The 13,537-nt window shown below is 39.3% G+C and overlaps 1 protein-coding gene across 1 annotated transcript in view; it reads right to left on the bottom strand.

Annotated features, from left to right (window-relative positions):
- Window positions 1-8,540: 8,540 nt before the first annotated feature.
- Window positions 8,541-13,537, bottom strand: part of Nop58 (NOP58 ribonucleoprotein) — a 25,919-nt gene continuing 20,922 nt past the window's right edge. The window contains exons 11-14 of the mRNA XM_031368984.1: window positions 13,194-13,255; window positions 11,033-11,166; window positions 9,412-9,566; window positions 8,541-8,777 (exon numbers count right to left, since the gene is read on the bottom strand). Coding sequence (XP_031224844.1) covers window positions 8,727-8,777; window positions 9,412-9,566; window positions 11,033-11,166; window positions 13,194-13,255 — 402 coding nt within the window. The 3' untranslated portion in view covers window positions 8,541-8,726. The remainder of the gene's footprint in view (window positions 8,778-9,411; window positions 9,567-11,032; window positions 11,167-13,193; window positions 13,256-13,537) is intronic.

Genomic DNA, 13,537 nt, shown 5'->3' with positions numbered 1-13,537 from the left:
TGCACATGATGTGCTTCCTATACTTCTATGCCACAGAAATACTCAATTGCCAGTGCTCAGATATTGGAGTGTCAAGGTAGATGTACCTGAGTTGGGCCTGGTAATGCACACACTTAGTCTCAGCACTTGGGAGGCAAAGGCAGCTGGATCTCTGAGTTCGAGGCCGGCCTAGTCTATAGAGAGAATTCCACGACAGCCAGGGCTACACAGAGAAATCCTATCTCAAAACAAACCAGAACAAAGATGGGAGGCAGAGGCAGGTGGATTTCTGAGTTTGAGACAAGCCTGGTCTACAGAGTGAGTTCCAGGACAGCCAGGGCTACACAGAGAAACCCTGTCTGGAAAAACAAAACAAACAACAAAACCCACAGATGGTTGTAATGGTCTCCTCTGCAGTTACTCTCATCACCTAACTTTTAAATGCATAGCACTTTATGGTGAAAGAAGGTCTATGGGAAAGCCATAGGCATCAGCTTTGCTTCAGACAACTTGTTTCATGCCATCTCTCCTTATAGCCTAATTCTTTGAGCTCTCTGTCTCTCAGTCTAGCAGGGTATGCCTTGTCAACTGGGAACCCCTGAACTTCATCTTGTGAAAAGTCTGATCATGATACCAGACCAAGCTCTGTGCCTCTAGAAGAGCAAAAATCACTTTTAACTGCTGAGCAGCCCTCTCCAAAAACCCAAAATAACCTATTTTTACTTATTTAGGTTGGAGGCAGGGTTTCTCTGTGTAGCTCTGGCTTTCCTGAAATTTGTTTAGTACACCAGGCTGGTCTTGAACTTAGAGATCCCCTTGCCTCTGCTTCCTGAGTGCTGGGATTGAAGGCGTGCGCCACCACTGCATAGCCTTTTACTAGACTAGAAGCTCCTCCTGTTTTCTATTTCCTCAGGTTGCCTTGCTACCCTGACCAGTGCCTGGCTAGTAACAAATGTCTCAAATAGTTGTTGGGCAAGAATTTGACAAAGATTTAGTATAAAGTATTTAGAAATAAAGTACTCATGTTGAAATCAAAATCAGCAGCACCCTCTGGTTCTTAAAAACAGGATTTTTTTTTATTGTGACAACTTAAAAGATACAAGAAAAAAGTGAAACACCATAACAAACAGCAAAGCCATATACACGAGTAACAATTGTAACATCTCGCTATACTGGCTCCATCTACTTATAGCCATGAATTATGCTGAACTACTTTAGAGTAAATCAGGATACTTCTTCCTACCCTTAAAAACTAAGGTTATTCTTCTACTTAACTATAGTGCCATTATTACATCTAAAAAGTAACACAATTCTTCCAAATCATTTACTATTATCCTGTACTCAAGATCTCTGACCTCTTTTCCTATGGAACCAAGGTAAATCAAGGTTTATATACTGTATTTGACTCTTCAAATCCCTTTTAACCCAAGCCAGAAGTCAGAAAGTCTTTCCAAAGAGCCGACAGGTAATATCTATTTTAAGGTTTGTGGGCTGTTTGCAAATACTCAGTTCTGTTGGAGCCATACACAGCTACAGCTATAGTCAAAGATAAAACTTCAACCAATGAACGAGCACAGTGTATATAAGTTGCTTAGAAAAGACAGTTATAAACTGAGCCTGGTGATCCAGGTGTATAATCCCAAGGATTGTATAAAAATTAAAAAGAGTAGCAGATGCATCACAGGGTGGGAGGGGCACTGGCTTACCATTCCCAGGACCATTGCTAGTATATGATGTAGAAACCATCAACTCACAACTTTTCCTTAAGCATAATGTATGTTAGCTGTTGTAGCTTTACACCCTTAAAACCCCAGCATTCAGCAGGCTAGAAAGATGGCTCAGCAGTGAAGAGCACTTGTTGCTCTTACAGAGGACCCAGCTTAGATTCTCAGCATCCACACTGATGCTCACAACCTTCTTAACTCCAGTTCCAGGGAATCCAATGCCCTCTTCTGACATCTGAAGGCACCAGGCATGCATGTGGTGCATAGATATCCATGCAAACAAAATACACACGCTAAAGAAAATAAAATAAAAGGAAAAAAATATTGGGAAGCAACAGCAGGTGAAACTCTGAGTTCTAGCCTAATGAAAGATAATACACAGACTGAGCCTCAAAACACAACAATTAAAGAATTTATAGGTATATATGTATGCATATGTATGTTTACATGTTGGGTACCTGTGGAGGCCAAAAGAAGTCAAATCTCTTAGAGCTATAATTCCAGGCTGCCAGATCAAACTCTGTTCCTCTGGGGGAGCAGAAGGCGTTCTTCCCCCCCCAACCCCCCCAGGGTTTTTCTGTATACCCCCGGCTGTCCTGGAACTCACTCTGTAGACCAGGCTGGCCTCAGAAACCCGCCTGCTTCTGCCTCCCAAGTGCTGGGATTAAAGGCGTGTGCCACTACTGCCTAGCACAAAAGACATTCTTTTTTTTTTTTTTAAAGATTTTATTTTTATTTATTTTATGTGAGTACATTGTAGCTGTACAGATGGCTGTGAGCTATCATGTGTGTGGCTGCTGTAATTCCGGCGTAATTTACTGCAGCTGTCTTCAGACACACCAGAAGAGGGCGTCCGATCTCATTACGGATGGTTGTGAGTCACCATGTGGTTGCTGCGATCCGAACTCAAGACCTTCGGAAGAGCAGTCAGAGACATCTCGCCAGCCCCACGAAAGGCATTCTTAACTGTGGAACCATCTCTGCAGATCCAAAAATAATGCATTGTTATTTATTTATTTTCTGGTAGACAAGAGTTTTTCATTAAAGCTCTGGCTGTCTTGGAACGTGTTGTTTCGTAAACCAGGCTGGCCTCAAACTCAGATGTGACTACCTCTCCCTCTAGAGTGCCAGGATTAAATGTTTGGCGCATCACCACCAAATAGCTTTTTATTTATCTATTACAATGTACTTCTAAACGAATTTAGGGGCTGAAGAGATGGCTCAGCAGTTAAGCACCCCTCAAACTTGCAGAGGACCTGGGTTCAGTTCCTAGCATCCATATCGTGGCTCACTTTCACGTATAGCTCTAGTTCCAAAAAATTTCAGGAACCCATTCCTTTTCTGGCCTCAGGCAACAGGCATGCACATGGTGCATATACATACATTCAGGCAAACATACATACATTTAAGACATTTTAAATCTGAAAATTTTAAAAGCTGGGTGTGATAGTGCATGCCTTTAATCTCAGCACTTGGGAGGCAGAGGCAGGCCAACCTGGTCTGTAGAACAAGTTCCAGGATAGCCAGGCCTGTCTGAAAAAAACAATGTACTGCTCTTCCAAAGTTCTGAGTTCAATTCCCAGCAACTACATGGTGGCTCACAACCACCCGTAATGAGATCTGACGCCCTGTTCTGGTGCGTCTGAAGACAGCTACAGTGAATTATGCAGGAACGAGTGGGGCAGGGAGAGGTCCTGAGTTCAATTCCCAGGAACCACACACATGATGGCTCACTGTCATCTGTACAGCTACAGTGTATTCATACACATAAAATAAATAAAAATAAATCTTAAGGGGCTAGAGATATGGCTCAGTGGTTAAAAGCACTGACTGCTCTTCCAGAGGTCCTGACTTCAATTCCCAGCAACCACATGGTGACTCACAACCATCTGGAATGGGATCTGATGCCCTCTTCTGGTGTGTCTGAAGACAGTGACAATGTACTCACATATTTGAAATAAATAAGTAAATCTAAAATAAACAAACAAATAAATAAATAAATAAATAAAATAAAAAATCTTTAAAAAAAAACCTAATATATATATATATATATGTATATATATATATATATGTTTTTCGAGACAGGGTTTCTTTATTTAGCCCTGGCTGTCCTGGAACTTGCTGTAGACCAGGCTGGCCTTGAACTCAAGAGATCCACCTGCATCTGCCTCCCAAGTGCTGGGATTGCCACCACCGCCCGCCAAAAAAACTATTCTTATGCCTTCTACTCAAAGGCCTTTTAAGACGTTCCAGCTAGGTTTGGAACAGCCTAGGCTGGCTCCAAACTCTGTCTACCCCTAGCTTTTCCAAGTGATAAATTGTAAGTCTAACCTACCATACCAAGGTACTTTGTTTTTGGTGTATTCATGTGAAGGTGTATGTGTATTTATGGAGCAACCCTACATGCTGTCCCTCAGGCACTGCCTAGCTTTCTTTATGGAGAGGGGTCTTTCAGTGGTCTGGAGCTCATCAAGTAGGTTAGACTAGTTGAGCAACCTGTTTTGGCATCCATAGTAATGGGATTACAGCATGCTTTACAGTAAAAGCCATGAGAACATAGTGTTGTCGGAGTCTTTATGCTTGAGAGCTAAGAACTGATGGGCTAAATTCCCAGCCCCCAACTCCCTGTTTTTAATCAGAGTGAATGTGGATTTAAGGGGAAGTAGGATTTAAGGTTTGAAAAATAAAAACAAAAAAGGGAACCTCAAAACAATTTTTAGTGTTAATGTAGATGATCTAGATCTGAATGCATGGTACCATGCTGGAAAACAGACTGAAAGGCTGGATTATACATGTAGAATTCTCTAAAGAAACATGTAGTAAATGTGGAAGCCAAATCTTCACTTGCAGTAACAGCTGTGCCAGGCAGTTAACTCCTAGCATTAAGATCTCCTATCCCTGCCAGTTGCACTGACACAGGAATCAGCTCCACCACACATAGGCAAGGTGCTCAGTTGTCTTGACATCTCACCAACTGGAAGTCCGGGCTGTGCTTCTGCTCATGTCTGCCTTCGGCTAGTGCTAGGAGATACTCTCAAAGCTATGCTGAACGATTACCTTTCTACACTGAAGGTGGTGTTTCCTGAGCACTTAGGCTGAGCTCTTAAGGACATAGCTGACCAGCCTAAGGACCTAGGGGAATCATTTTAAGTTATTGATTGGGGGATCGATCACAAGGCTTGGTGGCTGGGAACAGAAAATTCCAGTTTTGGTGATCAGCCACCACAGCCTCACCTGCGGCAGTGGCAAGCAGGTTCTTACTAAGACCCAAAAGAGGTGCTTATGTGTCTGAGCGAGGTGACATTTCTTCCTGATGCCACCTCCCAAGTGCTAGGGATACTGGCTTGCACTACAGTTGGCAAACAATCTTTTCAAATAAAATTTTCTTTTAAAACGGGGTACCTATCGCCTTTATGTGGAGAACATGTTCAATAATATATATATAGTAAGAAATGGAAAACAATCTTTAAGATGACCGACAGCTTCTGAAGGAGCCTTCTTACTAAACCATTATGGGTATAAATTACTGAAATGGTTGGAGCCATACTGCTACACAAAAATTTGAGGTGGAGTCTCATCCTTGCTAGGTAAAGAACACTACCACTGCCAGATGTTGGTGGCTCATGCCTTTAATCCCAGCACTTGGGAGGCAGAGGCAGGCGGATTACTGAGTTTGAGGCCAGCCTGGTCTACAGAGTGAGTTCCAGGACAGCCGGGGCTACACAGAGAAACCCTGTCTCAAAAAGACAAAACAAAAACAAAAACACCACTACCACTTTAAAAGACTCTAACCTGAACTGCACTCCCAACCCCCCTTTGAAAATCTCATTATTGCTGGTCTGACAGGAGATCTACTTGCCTATTTCCCAATTTTAAAGGTATGTGCTACCACAATACAAGGCCTCTGGCACTGTTTTTACACTCTACCCCAGTAGTAAGGCTACATACACCCAAACACCATAATCCATTTCTCCATTATTTGAGCAGATTCTAACCATGTAGCCCTGGATTGTCCAGAACTTCCTGGTGACCAGGAAGCCCTTAAACTTGTCCTAATCCTGCCTCTGCTTCGCCAGGTGTGAAGGAGGATAGTACCTCATGCAGCTCTAGAAAATACTCACAACACAAGCTGAAGAAGAAAATAAAAGCAACCAATTACTACAGGAAAATAGCAAACCATCTAGGAGCTAGGATTACACACCTCAATAAAAACAGGAGTGGTGATATAACAATCTGCAAACAATCAAAACAAAAACCAACCCCCCTCCAAAAAACCGAGCCCAAACCTCCAAAGAAAAATAGCGTAGGAAAAATAGTGACTGAGGCTTTTGTAGCAACAGCACACACCCACCATTAAGTTTATGTTCAATCAAAATGAGACTGACAACTGCTAAGACATTCGCACTGTGTCTACAGATAAGTGAATACCCATAAACATTGCAAAGGCTTGGTGTACTGTGTATCTCTGAATGTTCTTACAAATTCAGGAAACACAGTAAGTTACCCGCCTACAAATTACAATTTTTTTTTTTTACAAAAATAAAAAATTACACAATTTCTTATGAAAATTGAATTTTGAGAATGCCCAGAGTGGTCATTTGGTGTCTAACCCTGAAACACTCTTCAATTACCTACCATGCAACACTACAGCTGAAATCATATAGCGGCACTCATTCTAGCAAACCACACAGACCATTAAACTAGCTCTAGCCTAGTGACCTACAGAGCTAAGAGGACATAAGGAAACCTTCCTGACTTACTTGCTCAGTTTAGATGCTAACATTACCATTGAGTTTCTGACTCAAATTCATTTCTGGGATCATGCCTTTTATAAAAACAACCCTGGGGCTAGAGGGATGGCTCACTGAATGCTCTTCCAAAGGTCCTGAGTTCAAATCCCAGGAACCACACGGTGGCTCACAACCATCCGTAATGAGATCTGACTCCCTCTTCTGGTATGTCTGAACTCAGCTATAGTGTACTTACATATAACAATAAATATTTAATCCCAGCACTTGGGAGGCAGAGGCAGGTAGATTACTGAGTTTGAGGCCAGCCTGGTCTACAGAGTGAGTTCCAGGACAGCCAGAGCTACACAGAGAAACCCTGTCTCGAAAAACCAAAAAACAAAAACAATAAATATTTAAAAAAACAAAAACCAAAAACCACCAAAGCCTGGGATGTTTATCAATAGTAGAAATGCTTAACATGCATGTGTGAGACCCTTGGTTCCATCCCCAGCACAGCGAGAAGGTTCCAAATATTTCGAACTACTGGTTTTGATAACTATTATTCCAATATACTGATAATTTTGCTTGACAATCAACTCAAGCATGAAAACTCAGAATTTTCATTTGACATTTGCTCTAAGAAATAGCTTGAACTAAACTACTGAAAACAATAGTTGTATTTTAGAAGTGCAGAAATAGGCTGGAGATGGCCTGCCCCCTGGAGAGCACTAGTTAGCTCATCTAGGAGCCACAGGCAGTTTGTAATTCTAGTTCTAGGGCATCTGATACCCTTTTGTTGTCTCCATTGCCAGAGGTAAATGCCAGTGATACCGAAGCTAGCGTGAGCCCACCTCAAAACCAAGGTCAATAAGGTGTTGACTTTTGTTGGCAAAAGTTCATAATAAATGAACACAGGACAAGGCAAATAAACAAGAGCGATCAGAACATTAGCCTTGAGGCCGACTCCACACAGTAGAAGCTGTCCTACATATGTAGGTCCTACATGTGTACTAAGTCGATATATAAATCTTTTACTTTTTTTTTTTTTTTTTGGTTTTTCAAGACAGGGTTTCACTGTGTAGCCCTGGCTGTACTGGAACTCACTCTGTAGACCAGACTGGCCTGGAACTCAGAAATCCACCTCCTCTGCACCACAAACACTGGGATTAAAGGTGTGCGCCCCACTGTCTGGCTCAATCAAACCTTTTTCTTTAAATGGAAAAAAACCTCGCCTATGTTCTTAAAGTTGATTTCTGAAAACATTTCTGTTCTGGGGTTGAATATAACTTAATATAGTTCGCTGCAAGCCTAGTGTGGACCTTCATGCAAAACTAACTACCCTAACCTATCTTATTCTATGTGGTATAAATTTATACCTGGGCTAAATTTATGTAAATTATGAATTATCTTACATCAGTTTTAGAGAAAGTCATTTTAGTGTGTGTGTGTGTGTGTGTGTGTGTGTGTGTGTGTGTATATATAAAGGGGCTGATTTTCTTATAGTGGACCTTGGATGACATACAGGTTCACAACCATGTATGATTCCAGCTCCAGGTTATCCAATGGACTTTTTTGACCTCCACAGACAAAGGCATGTAAGCAGCACACATATAAACATGCAAGAAAAACAAGACACACAGACACACACACCCCAGACAGGAAACTAAAGCTATAGTTCAGAAGTAAGGCTCTGGGTTCCATCCCCAGCACAAACATCCACTGACACAAGTCTGTAATCCTGACTCTTGGGAAAAAGATAGGAACACCAGAAGTTCAATGTCATTCTTGGCTACACAGTGAGTCTACGCAATAAGATCTTGTCTCAAAAATGACACATCAAAGGTAGTGAATGATAAAAGTTACAACCATCTTCTTCCTTTCTGAAGCAGATAGCAGAATGTCCTTAGTTTTAAAATTTGAGAAGGCGAGGGAAACACATTAAGATCTCAAATTGGTCTGTCTAATCGCCACCTTCCAAAAAGCTATTCAAAACTTTGGATTTTCCAATCATTGGCAACTCACTTTTCAATGATACCTATCTAGTACTAAGTCAAACATAGAAAGGCTTAGATTCTCTCTGCCTAAAATTATAAAGAGATCACAAAACTGCCTTACAAAGAAAATATTTTTATTTGTGTATCAAAGACTCTAAGGTTAACAGTTGATGTCGACACAAAAAGGCTTGAAAAGCTATAGTTAATCAACCTCCTTTGATTATTTTAAAGCATTGATATGCTCGCAACTAAATCTTAAGCATGATGTGTTTGGGTGACAGGATTACGATTCTTTTACATTAGTCTTCAGCATCTTTCTTTTTTTTCTTTTTCTTCTTTTTCTCTGGACTCTGAAAACAATCAACAAGAAAGCTTTTTGAAACAGTGGCCTTTTTATAATTACCTCTTCCTTATAAAGTACAAAATCTACTCTTGGAACATAAATTTTGTACTAAAACACCTAAAACTGTAATGTCAACAAAGCAAGCTTCAATAAACCATGAGTTGGGGGCATGGTGACAGTACTTACCTTGTACACATAAAGCTAGCTAGGCTCAATTCTTAGCACAGTGAAACTTTTCATTCTAAGAACCTAAATTTGAGGGCTTGTGAGATAGCTCAGCAGTTAAGAGCTGCTCTTCCAGAGGTCATGAGTTCAATTCCCAGCAACCACAATATGGCTCACAATCATCTATAAAGGAATCTGAGGCCCTCTCCTGGCACGTAGGTGTACATGCAGACAGAACACTCCTACGTTTAAAAGAATACATAAATAAATGAATTTAAAAAAACAACTAAAATTTGAGAAGTGGCCTCTATAACAAATAAACCATTAAGCACTTTTGTTTTTCTATTACATTTTCCCTATCAAACACCCAGTCACTTCTGACTAATAATACAGTGCCTATTATAAACATCTATGCTTAAGGTTTGTTTTAAATGCCCTGAAATATACTCAAAAGGTAAAACACCAAAATCACATACAGGAACTGCTGTGCTGGTACATGGCTCCTCCTCGGAAAGTGGCTCTTCCTTTATGTGTTTCTTTTTATCCTTCTTCTTTTTCTTCTTTACAGTCGGCTCCTCTTCTACTACCTGTTCTTCCTCCGCCTCCTCCTCCTCCATCTCCTCTACTTCAGCTGGTGTAAGAATTACGATCGTATTAGACCTCCTTCAAAACCCTAGGATGCTTTTCCTTCTGTCATTATAGTCAAGTCTTTTATCCTTGTCTAATACTATTAACCTTAAAATAATCTAAACAAAGCTGAAATAATTTTTTTCACAGTCAGCTGTTACATAATAAAAGTTAGCATTAAAACAAAGGTGAATCAAATTCATAGCCTGATGGCTTTGGAAGGTCAAGAGATGAAAATTTCTGAATCTTTACCTACGTAAGAATGTTTGATGAGATCTAAAGTTTTGATCCTGAAAGTAGAGAAATGACTCAATAGGTAAAGTGCCTACTATACAAGCATAAAGACCTGAACTCAGCTCTTCAGAACAAGGAAGAAATCAGACACAGTGCTGCAAGCCTGCAGCCCCACAGTGGGGGAGGAGACAGGTGTTCCTGTAACTTGATGGTTAGACAATCTAGAGCTAGAAACTTAGACAACTTAGACAATCATAGAGCTCTAAGTTCAGTGAGATACGGTCTTAAAAAAAAAAAAAACCAGGACAAAACTAAGGTTGATGTTCAATTCTAGTGTCTTTCTCTAGTATCTACAAACACATATGCAAAACCACAGCACACCCAAAGAGCTGTTATTTTTATGACTATTCAGTGAGATAAGAGAAACATGAAATAAATAATATACCAGACAATAAAAGATAATACTGAGGATAAAAATGAAGCAGAGGTTAGGGAGATATTTAAGAAGGCTTTACATGCAGAAATTCCAACGCAAAGGTCAAAGATGAAGGAAAGTGGTATCAAGTCAAGAGTATGCAAGAATTTTGTGAAGCATGTATTTGGGTAGATGACTTACAGGTGCCTGAGAGCCAAAGGGCTAATATACAACCGAAATTGTTAATCAAGTATAGCATTCTAGAGCCTGTTTTGAAATACTAGAAGACGTACTACTCTGATAATGAACAGCAGACTGCAATATATTCTTCTATTCTATGAACCAAAGAATGAAGAGAAGTACTGCTTTATCAATCCTAAAGCTACCCAATTCAACAATAGTTCAGCATTCACACTAAATTCTATATTTAGAATTTATACTGAATTCCACATACTTAACGACACTTACATTACTTTATAAAACCTAATTTTATATTCTCTTAACTACCCAAAGAACATAGCGACATATTAAAACATCCGTTTACAATGAGTGCAATACTTAAGAAAGCTATGGTTTACAAAAAACAACAACAACAACAACAAAAAACAAAACCTAAGATATTTGAGTATGTTATTATAATAGGGTATTGGGTAAAGGCATTTGTGGGGAGGCCTGTGGACCTGAGTCTGCTCAATTCCTGGACCCAGTCACATGATGTGTCCTCCACATGTGTACTATGTCACGCTCCCCCATCCATCCCCAACAAAATAAAAATGCAATGTTCTTTTTCGTTTGTTTCCTTTTTGAAAATTCAAACTAACCTTTAATTTTAATCTTGGCTTTTTTTGCTTTCTTTTCAGTAATTTCATCCTCTTTATCTACCTCTTCTATTTTGCGTTTTTTAGAACAAGTTGGAAGTGTGGAGTCACCAGAGGGATCGTAAGTCTTCACTTCACTGAAAAAACCAAATAAATTGTGGAAAATCTTTACAAATACCTGTAACTGAAATAGTTCAAGAGAAAAGCAAATACTGTTGTATAATGCAAGAGCACATAATGCTGTTTAGTTCAAGCAGCTTCAGAGGACTTTAGGTCAGTCACAGACAAGAACTGACTCTAGGCTCAACTATTACATGAAAAGCAGCATCATCAGAGGGGGAAACGATCAAGTGAAATCACCTCCCAAGTAACTCACAGTAAAACTGCACCGAGTCAATGTTTATTTACATAATCTGATTTAGATACATCTTCACCACAAGCTGTAAGTGACAAAGGACACACAGATCCCCTATAAAGTCAACTAAATCTCAAGGCTGGATGTGTCATTTTAGTTCATTTAGGTGCAGGAATCTGAAATATTCTGTCCAGTAAAGTTTTTCCAGACAGAGTTTCTCTGTATAGCCCTGGCTGTCCTCAAACTCAGAAACCCACCTGCCTCTGCCTCCTAAGTGCTGGGATTAAAGGCATGCGCCACCACTGCCTGGTTGTAATTTCACTGTATAAGCTACAAACATTACCATTTGGTAATAAAAAGCCACATAAAAAAAGACAACTGAGTGGACTTTATATACTTATAACTGATGTCATTAAATGTCTATATGTACCCTCTGATTTCACTGAAATTCCCACTTAACTAGCTAGGGATGTTAGCATGTGTCCGAAATCCAGAAGCTTAAATACTGAGGAAGAGTCCTTCTGCATTCCAGGCCAGAATAAAGGACAGCAATACAGCAATACCTTGCCTTTTCTTTAAAAAAACAAAATGGGGTCCTATGTAGCTCACACTGACTTCCAACCTGCTACCTAGGCAAATATGAATTTCTAGCCATATTGCCTGTTTCCCCAAACTTTTTCTGAAGGACCTTGATACATAGTTTACTACAAAAGTCAAACTCCACTTCAGTCATTACAACTCACAATTCTCACTTTGCCTAAAACATACAAGTAAGGTCTAAATATTCTTTATGCCTATGGACTATTATTTTTTAAGCCTGTTGGGGTTTTTAGAAAAACTTTCATTCTAGATACCCTTTTTTAAACAAATAGCACACGACAGAGGAAGTGAAATGACTGAATTAAATTCATGTTGATGAATAAGCAGCAGTCAGGTGACAAGAATAAAACATCTGATGCCAAGGCCAACCTTATTTCAATCCCAGAGACAACATGTTGGAAGGCAAAACATAGCATAAAAGTCTCATCTCCATATTAGGGTTTTGGCTTGTCCACATAAGCGCACACCCCAACAAATACAAATACATGCAAAAAAGAAAAATTTATCTATGATTAAAAAACAAAAACAAAAACAAAAACAAAACAACAACAACAAAACTAGAGGTGAACGTGGAAAACAAAATGGCAAGGAAAAATTAAGTAAGAAAATGTATATACAGACAGCATGGTGGTGACTATAATTAAGATGTCCCCGAAAATTGCTCACAAGATATTGTTGACACACAGAGGATCTTCTTGCCTGTCTGCTTTACTTAGCAATTCTACAACTCTACACATTTCTCAAAATATTGACATGCTAAATATGTGGTTTTTTTTTTTTAATTTGCCATTTTTAAAGACTCATTGATATCCTGTATGCCTGACATTTGATCAAACCCAGGGCCTCTGCAATAGTATGTTCTCTGAACAACTGAGCCATTACTCCAGCCCGTTTGTCAAATTAAAAAAAAAAAAAAAAAAAAAAAAAAAAAAAAAAGGAAAAAAAAAAGAACCGAGCGTTTTGTCTGCATGTATGTATGCAACAAGTGTGTCTGGTTGTGAGCAACCATATGGGTACTGGGAACAAAAACTTGGGTCCTCTGAAAGATGACCGTAACAAATGCTTTTAATTGCTGATCCATTGCTCTAGCCCCTTGCCAATTTTTATGTAAGAATTAGTCCACACTGCTGTGTCTTAAGTTTACAATTTAAAAAAGCAGTCAAAACATTTAAATTAACAAACCAATTCTTCATTCTTAAATGACTTTACCTTTTGTGTTCATACTTTTCTGCTTTTGCTAATGCCTTTCCTGTTCCACTTATTTTTCTTATCTAAAAAGAAAAATGAAAATTACATCAAAACCTATAACACGTCTTCTACTGGATATAGCATGCCACAGTATGTGATGTTTTTGCTAATCTGAATAAACACACCTCAATGACAAACAAATACAATTAGCACATCAGCTCCTGTCTAAGAAATATGAAGAAATGCTGTGTTAACATGAAATACTTATGGTTTATGAAGTTTTTTTTTTGTTTTTTGTTTTTTAAAGATTTATTTATTTATTATATGTAAGTACACTGTAGCTATCTTCAGATGAACCAGAAGAG

Source organism: Mastomys coucha, unplaced genomic scaffold (genome assembly GCF_008632895.1).
Source record: "Mastomys coucha isolate ucsf_1 unplaced genomic scaffold, UCSF_Mcou_1 pScaffold14, whole genome shotgun sequence".
NCBI classification, from domain to species: domain Eukaryota; kingdom Metazoa; phylum Chordata; class Mammalia; order Rodentia; family Muridae; genus Mastomys; species Mastomys coucha.
This window is presented reverse-complemented; position numbering and strand designations above follow the sequence as displayed.